We start from the raw sequence: 13212 nt of genomic DNA on the forward strand, positions 1-13212 counted from the left end.
AAAAAGTAGTGTCCGAATGATTGTACTAAAAAGAAATAAAAACAAGGCTTAACAAACACAAAAAATGTATATTTGTCCTAAATACATAAACTGAATTTCTTCTATATGATCTTATACTCATAGATCTATATCTATATTTGGAGTAAAGCAATACATATCCGATCCTTGTATTATACTTCTTATTTTTTTTTATTCGTTTATAGAAATGGCTTGGATTTCTATTTCTTTTTGCTATCCGATCTATGGATTGTGATATATGAATATCTGATAGCTGCTGGATTCTTGTGTATTTTCTTTTCTTTGTACATCTTTACATCTCTCTAACAAGCCTACGGAATATACACAGCAATACAAAGAAGTACACCAGACATTTGGGGCCGCAGATCACCCCGGAAACAGGCAGATTACAAAGTTTAAAAAATAAAAATAAAAATAAATTCATAGCCAAAAGGTGATATTCATTTTTTTTTAGCAAGCGCCACACGTGAGAAATCTTTATAGGGCAAGAGGGCAACGACAACTAATTCTAAAAAGGTAGAGATCAATTGGGATTTATAGCATACCCAGCCGTCAGCCCCAAAGCCAAGGCTTTATCCCTTTTCTTCTTCTTCTTCTTCTTCTTATTCTTTATTACTATTATACTTTATACTCTGTCAAAATAATACTAATAAAAATATCAATACAAACAAGTAGACAAGATATAGTCCAACAGGCAGGCCAACAGAGAGAAAGATATACTTCTTCTTCTTCAAAACAATAGGCACCATACAGGCAACACACACACGCATAGACCCAACAGCGACAATATATATATATATACACGCTCACGCCTACACATATATATACCAAGATATAAAAATATCAATATATCAATATATATTGATATATTAATATATATATATATACATACACAGAAACACACACACACACACATATATATATATATAAAGAATGGGAAATCCAGCGCCTATCATAACAGCTCAACAAGAGTTGTCAAGTCAACTACCTCCATCACAATCGCGGCTGCCATCTACTCCATCTGCAGCCCAATTCAACCTCCCCGAACCAACCGTACCGCAATCTCCCACCAATAAGACATTACCAGCAAGACGATTGTCTGTACCAGATCTACACAAACTCAAAGAAGAATGGTCCCGTAGAGAAGCTCTTCAAGTCAATACTCTTCCACCAGGAAAACTCCAGGCAAGTTTCCTTTGCTCCCCCTTTTTTTGATGTTCTTGTTTTTGATGTTACTGTTAGTGATATTTGTATAATACAATACAATAAAATATAATGCAATAGAATGTAAATAAATCTTGTATAGTTATATATATATATATACATACATACAAATATGCATGTGTAAAGCAAGTTATTAATCTCGTATAGGTTTCAAATAGATTGATTTGCTCAATGTTCGCTCAGATGTAAAAGTAAGACGCCCATTAATGCGACTGCGTATGGGCTCTCAGCACTACTTCTCATCACGCTCAAAGGATGAGAATGGGAATTGGAACGAAGGCTTTATTTTCACAGTCTCGTATCACAATCAACTATTTGATACAATTGAGGTACTAAAAAAGAAAAAAGAAAAAGAAAACAGGGGTTGAAGTGGGGGTTGAAGTGAGGGCTGGGCGGAGGGATGATGAGAAGGAGAGATTACGGAAAGAGATCAATTAAAGAAGAGGACAGTCAAAGCAAATATATAGATAGAATAAAAGTAAGATCAAGAGATAAATAAAGAAGGGGATAAGTATAGAGAGATAGATATATAGAGGGGTAGAAAGAGATACCTATAATAGTTAGGGAGACCCCAATATGTGTGTATTTTGTGCGTATGTTTATAAATATATAGTAACAAGATAAAGTCTACGCCGACTACTGCTTTGTTTTCTTTATTGTATATCTAGTTGGATTTGTATGATAAGCGAAAAGGATGGAGAGCAAAAACCAAGCACATTGGAAAGGCTAAATTAAAACTTGGAAAGATAAAAGGACATGAAGACGTGTTTCTCACGTAAGTACACACGCACAGAAAGAGAGAGAGAGAGGTAGAGAGGTAGATATAGAAGCACATTTGTATTTATGTGTATTTTTCTTGGAATACACTGGCTTTGGGCTAAAGCAAGGAAATGTGATTATAGTTTTCTTCCGATGTATGAATACAATATACGCCGTTATCTCCCTGCCCACATTCAGCTGCCCCACAACTTTCTCAAATCACACATGCCCACTCTTCCAAATATGCCAAAGTTCAACCTTCCCCGCCCACAACAATCGCAGCCACAACCACAAGCACAAGCACAAGCACAGCAACAAAGTCAACATGAGCACGGACAGGAGGCGCAGGAGAGCCAGGATACCGAAGAGTTCGCTGAAGAAAACATAGATGAATTCCCGCCATTTGAAATTAGACAGCACCCTAGCCACAGTAGACACTCCATGACACCTTATATAGGGTCAATTCAGATCCGCATTCGCTATGCTTTCCAGAACCCTCCCGACCTGCACTCAGACGAACTGACGCCCGTCTATCTCTCCTATAACCCATCCCGAGACTTTGACACCCTGAGCTTTGCAAGCAGCCACATTGACCGAAGCACAATCACCTCCACTAGAAGCCAAGCAAGCAATAGCAGCAGCAGCATATCCAGCTCCACACTCTATTCTACCGATCCATTTAGCTCTCTTTCAAACGTCAATCACCATAGTAACAATAATAGCCATAGCAACAACAGTAGCCAAGAAGATTTCCGAGACGCCATCGAACCAAACCTGGTGTTTGTAAATGATGCCAGAGTCACCCTAGAAAAACCAACGGCTGCATTAACCGGAGTACTATCAAGATCGCCCAGTGGTCCTGTTAGAAGCGAGTCTACAATCAATATCGAATTTGAAAAGCGCTTGGAGGGAGAACTGTCTAGAGGCTTACCTTTTATACCCCAACATCAAGAAAAGTCTGAAAAGAATACGTTTGGATTCTCGCAGTGCGACGTTGACAACTCAAATACCGGTCTGAAAGAAAAGGACGGCGTCTCGATGGACTCGGCGAGTGTGAAGAGCTATAAGTTCGGCGACAAGAATTTTGCTATCAGCTGGATGAACGAGACATTTGAAGAAGTTGCCTTATCCCACCCAAGTCTAGATCGTATGATTGGTTTGGTTGTAAGTCCCCAGACAAGAACCCTTTTACGTGCTGTTGTCAAGATGTGCAATGCTTTTGTGAGTGCAATAAAAAAAACCAGTTTTTTTTTAACAAAGTAGATAATCATTTAATTTCTTAATTTATTATTACTTGTTATACTGATACTGATACTAATACTAATACTCATGCTTTTTATTGTCTAATGTGCGTTAATTAGGGTCAAGGATTCAAAATTACTGGGTTGCAACTCTTGAGCTCATTGTCTTTACTGCAAAACTTTTATTCAGAAATAGCCAGGTAGGAAGAGTATGATGTATACTTATATTACTTGCATGTGTATGTGCGCGGCAGTCAATAAACAAACAGACAAAAAAAGAAGAAGAGATAGGGTACTGATACTAGTCGAAATAGACCTCCTCCAGCAGAAAAGGTGACGGATTTACGATTCTTAGACGATGCATCGTATTATCTTGGACATGCAATTATTGCCTATGTGAGTTTATGATTAGAAGTGTGTTGGCTATCTCTTGGTATATATGTATAATATTTGTTTGTTTGTTTGTTTGTCCGTTGTGATTAACCGGCTGCTTTATTAATAGGGGTGGCGAGGAATATCTTATTTGGGAGACTATGCAAAATACCTAAAAGGTTAGTAAAAAGTAGTAATAGTAGCTGTGGTCATCAACCGGATCTAATATAATACAAACCCAAAAGAAAGCTTAAAAGACGATACTAATAATAACCAATTATTGTAGATGTAATGAAGACGAAATCCAACAAAGAAGCTATTGTTAGATTCTTGAAGATTCCTTCTGAAGATCTTTTGGGTTACCAATACGGTCTCAGGAAAGGTGCCGTATTCCAACCAAGTTACTTTGTTTCTATTGATCGAGGACGAGAGGCAATTGTGTTGGGCATTCGTGGTACCTGGGTATGTTTGAGGATCTATATATTTTTAAGCTTGTGATTCACATACATATACACACATGTACGCACACACGCAGTAAATCTAATTACAGCCTTTACTTTATTGTTATGTACATACACGTATATTCAAATACATTGCAGAGTATTTACGATTGCATTACTGACCTTGTGTGCGAATATCGACCATGGAAGGGCGGTCTAGTCCATTCGGGCATGCTGGCTTCTGCCCAATGGTTTTTTACCTGCATTATTCCTAGCATATTTCATTATGTAGCAACCCAATCAATGTCTGAGACCCGCCCGGTTTCTTCATTCATTATTACTGGCCACTCTCTTGGTGCAGGCACAGCTGCCCTTCTCACCATGATGGTAGCTGATCACATCGAAGAGCTTCGAGAGCTTTCCCAAAATCCAGAATTCAACGTTCATTGCTACAGCTATGCGCCCGTAGCAAGTGTATCTCTTGACATCTCAGAGAAATACAAGGAATACATCGACAGTTTTGTGTGCCATGACGATCTGGTCGCACGTCTGTCGTACGGAACGGCCACATGTGCCAAAGAGCTTATTATGGATGCATTGACCGCAGTTGATGGCTTGGGAGGAACATCAAAGGTTAACTCTGATCCCGAAATTAAGAAGGCCTGTTTTGATATCATCCACACCCGGCGCGAAGAAATCTACCGCGCAAATGAGCCTCGTTATCCACTCCTGTATGTCCCTGGTCGTGTCTTCCAATTCCGCCGTACACCCAACAAACCCCTCCCAAAAGTAAAACCTGTCGCTACCCCTATGTCTCGCCCCCGAGCGTCATCTTCCGTCAACGACACTAACGCCAAGGGACCCCACCAGATTCCCATCAGTCACTCTGAACCAGCACTCATACACCCTCCCAGCTCATCGCTCTATGGAGACGTCACATTTACTCTCCACCAGAGCTCTCCTCTCATATCTGAAGAAGTTTTGATTTCCAAGACATGTTTGGAAGATCACATGGTAGTAACTTATCTGAATGCATTCCAGATGGTTAAGCAGGATTGTATGCGGCAGTCAGCAATTAAGAAAACAAGTGTTCCACCCCGAACATCCAGTAGAGCTGCTTCACTGCCTAGTATACGTGTTGAAGACCCTGAAGGAAAAGTAGTCTAGAGAACATTGTACATGAAAGAGTAATTATATATATATATATAAAAAATAACATATAAAAACATCATTTTCTTTTATATCCTTCGCCTCTTTATATATACGTAGATACATTTCTATATGTACATATATATATACACACATTACAATTGATAAGAAATTTTTAAAGATTAGCAAACCAACGACAATATTATATATACAAATTATTATTTAATTTATTTTGACTTTTTATCATTGTCCTTGTCATTATTTGTATCGAATGGAAATCCAAATTGATCCTTAATGGACTTTCCAATGTCATCAAAATTTTTGGGAAGTTTTTCCAACAGAGAGGATGGCGAACCGTCCTTTAATGATTCTAGGATTTGTGCTGAAATTGTCGCAACAGCTGGAGGACCATTGTCTTTTAATGCCTGTAACGTCTCAACTGACATTTTGTAAGCAGGATCCACGGTTTCTTTTACAAGTCGTTCAGCTAAAAAAAATTCAAAGCAAAATACAAGTGTAAGAAGAGAAAAAGAATTATTGTTATTATTATCAATAATAATATTGAATACTATCATGGATCTTACCTGTTTTACTTGCTGTTGATAATTTCTCGTCAAGGTCCAATTCATAAATAGTTGATCTGTAGAAACCAATTGATATAATTATTAAATTTATTATTTAAATTAACATCAGTATTACTATTGCAGGTTATTTTTTGCTTTATTTTTCAATACCCTCGCTTATTCGATTTGCTGGTGTGTGAACTAGTTTGCTCTGTCCAAACGCATACATACATACATACATACATACATGAGATGCAATGACATGAGATGTTAGATTAATTTTCAATTATATTCTTCTTCTTTTTCTTTTTAAAAAAATCCTACCTTTTGTCTCAGTACACTCTTCTCTTCCACGGGCCACTCTTACAGAATAGCCTTTGAGCATATTAGTGAAACGAGACAAGTTGACGGCATATACATTCTCGTCAATAGGCTCGTTCGATTCATTTTTTGTTTCTTCAACACCCTTTTTTCTCAGGCATATCATTACACAATCCGGAGCTTGACCATGGTCACTGTCCTCTTTTGTTTGCTTGCACAATTTCAAGCACGACTCTTCCCAACCACTCTTTTGGGTGTCTTGAGTTGTATTGTTGGTAGGCATTAATTTTATGTCAACTTTTGATCGGAGGATAAAGGCCTCCCCCAAAAAATAAAGAGGGAAAAATAAAATTAAAAGACAATATTTTGGTGTCACTTGAATTGACTGATGAAATTTGCAGCGTTATTGTGACAGCTAGATTCTTGGTGTTTAAACCCTCATTAAAACCGTCGAAATGAAATGAAAACAATTATTATTATTATTATTGTTGTTGGTGTGAAGCTAAACACACCATCCTTTCAACAAACTATACATTTAAATATACATATACATATACATATATCACATTAAGAATGTACTATGTATTTGCTACGGACAGTTTTTTTTGTTTTCTTTAGAAACCAATGTAAAATATAAAATTCTACAGGCAAAAAAGAAAAGGAAGAAAAAAAAACTATTTTAATTCAGCGTCATTTTATTTTGAAAAGCGCATTAGTGAGTGACGTTGCTTTTCTGGTAATCAAGGCAATTTTGACTTGTCTCTTTCCTTTTTTTTTTCTTGACCGATCCTACTTTGCACATGAAGAGAGCTCTTTCTGACGAAGCGCCAGACGAACGCTTTAGAAAGACAGGGAGAGGGATTGAAAAGTCGGTAGAACCTCCCAGCAATGGAACCTCTCCAGCATGGTCTACGATTTCGTCTTCACCAGCGCATAGACCTGTCTCTCAGCATACACACAAGTTTTCTGGCTGTTCGCCAATTACTGATTATGATTTGAAAGGAAAGCTCGGCGAAGGAACTTTTGGGTAAAGAGAAAGAAAAGAAAAGAAGAAGAAGAAAAAGTCCCCTTTAGAATCTATTTTCCTGTGAATGTGTGAATGTGTGTGGATGTGCATACATGTGTTCGTATATATATGTATATACACCTCTCTATCTCTATCTCTCTCTCTGTGTGTGTGTGCGTGTGTGTGCTTTGTTATTTATTTGAGTTTGCGATGCTGATTCCTACTTCGTTCTTCGTTATTCGTTCTCCTTCTCCTCCTTCTTTCTGGATCCCTAATTCGTATTTCAGTGAGGTTCACAAAGCGAGATATAAAGTTACAGGTCAACTTGTTGCTCTCAAGAGAATTCTGATGCACAATGAAAAAGACGGTGTAAGTTGTCTTTTTATTTTATTTTATTTTTTATAAGAGTGGTATTTGATTCGATGACATTTATATAAATACATACATACATATGCACATACATACATACATACATGCATATATATATATACATATATATATATATTCTTTTAATTGATCCCTTTTCAAATTCTTCTATCCAGGTTCCTATTACAGCCATGAGAGAGATCAAGATTTTGAAGCAATTACGACACAAGAATATTGTTCCATTATCTGATATTGCTGTTGAGACTGGTATGAATATACACTATACAGTATATAGATCAATTAAGAATAATTGACCTTTTCTGCTGTATATATATATGTGTGTTTAGGTGACTCTGCAAGGAAAGAGCAGGGTAGTATCTATATGGTATTCCCGTACATGGATCACGATCTTGCTGGTCTACTCGATAATCCTTCCGTACGACTCAGCCGTCCTCAGATAAAAACATACATGAAGCAATTGCTGGAAGGCACTGCCTACCTTCACTTTGTATGTATTCAAGAAACATGAGTATAAGATGTGCATACTCAAGTTCAAACAAACCAAAAAATCAAACAATACTTGCTTCATCACTTTTAGAATAAGGTCCTTCATCGTGATATGAAAGGTAAGTGTCAAATTAAAATTCAAGTCCAAATCCAAACCAGCAACAAAACATGCATTTAACCATCTTATCTTTATCTTTGTGTGTGTATATACATACATGTATTATAGCCGCAAATCTTCTCATCAATAACGATGGAATTCTACAAATTGCAGATTTTGGTCTAGCACGCGGGGTTGAAGACGATGGCCGTGAATATACACAATGTGTTGTCACTCGATGGTATCGTCCTCCAGAGCTTCTGTTAGGCGAACGAAGATACACGAGTGCAATCGATATGTGGGGTGTAGGGTAAATAAAAACAAAAGAAAAGCAAATAGTATTCATCTTTCTGGTGATTAATTACGGTTTTATATATATCCTCAAATAAGGTGCGTGTTTGGAGAACTTATAAAATTACGGCCAATCTTACAAGGTCAAGATGACATGGAGCAGTTAAAGCGCATTTTTCACCTATGTGGATCGCCAACACAGGAAACCATGCCAGGGTGGAATAAACTTCCTGACGCTGGGAAAGTGCGATTTGATGTCACAAAAAGGCGTGTCGTCGAAGAGTTTTCGCGTCCTGATCCACTAGCAGCCGATCTGATCGATAAGCTTCTTATTCTGGATCCAGCAAAACGTCTCACTGCCTTGGAAGCATTAAACCATGATTATTTCTACAGTGAACCATTGCCAGCAGACCCGGCTCTGTAAGTTTCTTTTTCTTTAAAAAAGATGTTTTGCTGTTCTCTCTTTTTCTCTCTCTAAATATTTAATATATAATTTTATTGTTGCTGTTGTAGTTTGCCAAAATATGAAGCATCACACGAATTCGATCGACGCAAAATAAAGCAAGAAAAACAACAAGCCCAGCAACAGCTTCAACAGCAAGCTCAGCATCAGCATCGCTCTTCGCAGCATAGTTCTCATTATCAACAGCGCCACACATCAAGGCACAGCAACTCATATCAATCACATCATCCAAGAGAGAGGAAATGAACGATTTTTTTTAAATATATATATACAACTTAGAGTTTTAATGTACATGTCGTTCAGATTCTCCAAGACGACAAAGTCTTATAATTGTCTTTTTCTTCTTCTTCTTTTTATTGGTTACTCACCAACCAAAGGGACAAATGTAGTATAAAAACAAGTGTTTTCTTTTTCTTTTTTACTTTTATTCACAAAGCTAAAGCTATACACCTATATTTTAATTATTACTCGTACACATCTTGGTGGAATTTCAACAGAAACAAAACTCCTCATTACCAAAAGAGAAAAAAAAGTAATACAACCACACATTTAATGAAGACTTATTATTTTTGACCAACAAAATCTTATTAATAATAACAATAATATCAAGTATATATATATTTACAGAGACTTTGCTTTTAGTCAATAAAATAATTATTAGTATCAAGCAGTAAGATATTCAATGAAAGAATATCATATTGTCTGTGCAAAATAATTTGTGTAGGGCAGTAATTTCAGCCTCTCTTTATATATCAGCAATCTTACGGGGACGATGTCTCTATCTAACCGGACTCATTAATTGCGACTACCTGTCCGGGACCCGGTATCTTTAATCCTTCAGGACAGAATGGTGTGTCTTGTAAATGTGCCTTTCGTTCCTTCCAGTGCAGTTTTTTCTGTGAACATATTGCTTCAATTTCTCTTTCAATCCTCCAATCTCATAGACTAGCTCTTTGACTTTTGTGCTATTTCTGCCTTCTGTTTTATACTTTCTCCTGTATTAGTTATTCTCTTTGTTTCTTCTTTTAATTCTGCTTCCTCCCTCTCTATGTAATTTTGTCTTTTCCTCCTCTCTCTGTACGTATTAGCTTACTACCTTGTCCCCACACCTTGTGTATTTATCTATCTATCCCCAGGCACTTAACTCTCATTCTTGTAAGATCTACAGCCTGTATTTGGGCAACTTGATAATAAAGTACTGTCTCATGCAAAAATCAAATCCTGTATAATCAGTTACTAGCCCTAAATTTAGACTTGACAGTAAAGAAATAATAATTAAGCACAAATACACTATATCAATAGCCAGTTATGCAGAACAGTATGAGTTGTCATTAAAGTGTGACGCAACCTTGTTGGATATTCTACTATTTGTTATCCTTACGCATATCGTGTCTTTCTCTTTCTTTCATCTACTTATATTCCCAGACTATGACAGCACCAACTGGTAAGCAATTCCCATTCACTCTTTTTTTCAAAGCACAAAAAAATGACTTTACACGAATGTTCTGTATTCTTAGGAACCAGATAGAGTTATTCTATGTCGGCAAAAAGGTCACAATTTGTGGTCCGGTAGAATCAAAATGTCATCTCCCTCAAATCAGCGAGACGTAAAGCAAGTAGATAATATACACTGTAGTAATGAGTTATGTTAATGGTCTCATTAAATTATTACAAGCAAGTAATGATAGCACATCAAGTAATATCGGTGTGCCTGAACAATGTGATTAGCATGAACTGGTAAATATTGTTTTATTCTTGAACCTAGTAATTATATCTCAATAAAAGTGATAATTCTTAAATATTATGCAGGATGAAGATACAAAAAAATGGTAGTGATAAGGAAGTTTCCTCTAACAAGTGTGAGCTGGGATCGGTAAGTTACACTTTATTAGAGTACCTTATATATAATCTATATTAAACGGTTATTTAGGAGCACAGCTCTTTCACGTCTGATAACACGTATAATCCAAATTCACCGAGTTATTTTGGTGATAATTTAAACACAAGAAGTTATATTCTGCATTCAAACGAAATTGACATATTAGAAAATGAAGATAAAAAGCAACAGAAAATGTATGACTGTTCCTCTTCTCTCGATGAAAGATTGTAGGTATTATTAAAGGCAACATAACTTTGTGCTAGCATTCTTAAATGATAGACAGCTTTCATATATTACTTATGACAATATATTGCCGAATAAGTTGGATACTAATCCTGTATCATTTACTGATAATGAAATTAGCATGATACATCAATGGAAATTCGTATGTAATATATTTATAATTTTCATAAATTGTAGCAAACATAATAATATACTATCAAATAGAGTATTTTAAAAGACAAGCTGTTTTACCCACATTTCGCAACAACTCCAAGCGAATTATATCTTTCCACACTATTGGCTTCAACAACACAAGCAACACTACACCAAGCAAAGAACGAAAAAACAAAAAAAAACAAAAAAAACAATTGTTCTGAACTTGATTTCATTATACAAAGTGTCAGTATCGAAATAGCCATGTATGCAAATTAAAGATATTTATTAAATTTTTTTTTCCATATTGACACATCTGCTGTGAAATGAGATACTGTATCTTTTGGCGAATTCGACAGTGTAATTGTGACTTTGTTTTTACGGTTTGTGTCCAAATTTTTGTCACAGGCGGCGATTTCGATACGAATATTCTATATTTTTTAATTTTTTCTAAATCGCATAAGAGTTTGGTTGGTTGACGCATAGACAGATCCAATGGTAAGTAATCCTCGATCCTAAAAAACAAAATCAATGTCATTTTTATCCAATGAATCTTGTGATCTCAACCAGATTCTGTTTCTTTCTTTCTTTTATTTTATTATTTTGGCATTTAGCCCCAGAACGAGCATATCGAAGAGCACATTAAGCGTCATGGACGTCGTCTGGATTATGAAGAGCGCAAGTAAGTTTCTTGGATGTATAATCTAAATCAATCCATTCAATCCTAACAAACTATGTATACTTACATTTTATATAATAAAGGCGTAAGAGAGAAGCTCGTAAGGTCCACAAGGACTCTCAGTATGCTCAAAAGGTACATGGTCTGAAGGCCAAGTTGCACAACCAGAAGCGTCGTGCCGAAAAGATCCAGATGAAGAAGACGATCAAGAAGCACGAAGAACGAAATGCAAAGACAAAGACCGCCGATGCCGTTCCCGAAGGCGCTGTTCCTGCTTACCTTTTGGATCGTGAAGGTCAAGATCGCGCCAAGATTCTGAGCAACATGGTTAAGCAAAAGAGAAAGGAAAAGGCAGGAAAGTGGTCTGTTCCTTTGCCCGCTGTGCGTGGTATGGCCGAAGATGAGATGTTCAAGGTCGTGAAGAGTGGAAAGAGTAAGACCAAGTCGTGGAAGCGTATGGTTACAAAGGCTACCTTTGTTGGAGATGGCTTCACTCGTAAGCCCCCGAAGTATGAGCGTTTCATCCGTCCTATGGGTCTTCGTTTCAAGAAGGCACATGTTACCCACCCAGAACTCAAGGCGACCTTCCAACTGCCAATTATTGGTGTCAAGAAGAACCCTCAATCACCTCTCTTCACACATCTTGGTGTTATCACCAAGGGTACCGTATTGGAAGTCAACGTATCCGAACTTGGTTTGGTAACCACTGGTGGTAAGGTTGTCTGGGGTAAATATGCCCAGGTCACCAACAATCCTGGTAAGTTTTCTTCTTCTTCTTTTGTCTTCAAAGGACTTGATCTAAATAGTGAATTGAAATGAATTCTAATATATTTTAATTTGCATTTATGTATTTATGTATCTATCTATCTATCTACCCATCTGTGTGTGTGTGTATGTGTGTATGTGTGCGTTTCTCTTTACTATTATTTTTATTATAGAAAACGATGGTTGTATCAATGCAGTATTGCTGGTCTAAATAAAAAAAATATTATGCTATATTAACTTTCTGTATATTTCCCATTTCTCCCATCTTTTGTTTGGGAGTTTTTTTTTGCTTATTTAAATTCACTTTCATCCTTTACATCATGGCTTTCTTTCTTTTTTCTCTTAGAAAGTTCAAATAAAAACTCATTTCTATACAAATCAACTATATTGCAATCAAACCAGTTTTGATACAAAGAGCTTACTCTATTTCATTTTTATTTAATTTTATTTATTTTTTGATCAAGATCAAAAGTAAAATGACCGAACAAAAATGAAATAAAAGAGGTTTATATAGTGTAGATAAAAGCGTGGATCAAAACAAAACAAATCAAAAGATTAATGGAAGGAAAGAGCGTAAGATTTTATATACGCCTGTGAGTCTAAGTTAATATTGGAAATAACGAGATAATAAAGGGTATACAAAATATATGTAAGTGCAATTAACTATGAACGGTGAAAGAGAAAGAAAGATAAGATA

At 36.4% G+C, this 13212-nt stretch overlaps 4 protein-coding genes across 4 annotated transcripts; 3 read left to right on the forward strand and 1 right to left on the reverse strand.

Annotated features, from left to right (window-relative positions):
* Nucleotides 1-951: 951 nt before the first annotated feature.
* PHYBLDRAFT_148903 (hypothetical protein) lies at nucleotides 952-5221 on the forward strand (the record flags this gene model as incomplete). Its single annotated transcript, XM_018432175.1, has 9 exons — nucleotides 952-1207; nucleotides 1426-1571; nucleotides 1911-2017; nucleotides 2145-3222; nucleotides 3363-3442; nucleotides 3557-3638; nucleotides 3745-3793; nucleotides 3901-4076; nucleotides 4214-5221. The coding sequence occupies 9 exons, from the start codon at nucleotides 952-954 to the stop codon at nucleotides 5219-5221; spliced, it is 2982 nt and encodes a 993-aa protein (XP_018288401.1).
* Nucleotides 5222-5430: 209 nt separating this feature from the next.
* On the reverse strand, nucleotides 5431-6370 carry PHYBLDRAFT_60262 (hypothetical protein; the record flags this gene model as incomplete). The annotated part of the gene is made up of 4 exons (XM_018440616.1): nucleotides 5431-5690; nucleotides 5788-5843; nucleotides 5938-5977; nucleotides 6091-6370. 4 exons carry the CDS (start codon nucleotides 6368-6370, stop codon nucleotides 5431-5433), a joined length of 636 nt encoding a protein of 211 aa, XP_018288402.1.
* Nucleotides 6371-7046: 676 nt separating this feature from the next.
* Nucleotides 7047-8925, forward strand: PHYBLDRAFT_87822 (hypothetical protein; the record flags this gene model as incomplete). Its single annotated transcript, XM_018443677.1, has 8 exons — nucleotides 7047-7114; nucleotides 7381-7462; nucleotides 7636-7726; nucleotides 7807-7967; nucleotides 8058-8085; nucleotides 8193-8373; nucleotides 8454-8774; nucleotides 8868-8925. Coding segments are annotated over 8 exons (990 nt in total), but the record flags the coding sequence as incomplete, so codon positions are not given.
* Nucleotides 8926-11566: 2641 nt separating this feature from the next.
* Nucleotides 11567-12726, forward strand: PHYBLDRAFT_60264 (hypothetical protein; the record flags this gene model as incomplete). Its single annotated transcript, XM_018440617.1, has 4 exons — nucleotides 11567-11569; nucleotides 11686-11753; nucleotides 11834-12507; nucleotides 12689-12726. The coding sequence occupies 4 exons, from the start codon at nucleotides 11567-11569 to the stop codon at nucleotides 12724-12726; spliced, it is 783 nt and encodes a 260-aa protein (XP_018288404.1).
* Nucleotides 12727-13212: the final 486 nt, after the last annotated feature.

Source organism: Phycomyces blakesleeanus, assembly GCF_001638985.1.
Source record: "Phycomyces blakesleeanus NRRL 1555(-) unplaced genomic scaffold PHYBLscaffold_19, whole genome shotgun sequence".
NCBI lineage: Eukaryota > Fungi > Mucoromycota > Mucoromycetes > Mucorales > Phycomycetaceae > Phycomyces > Phycomyces blakesleeanus.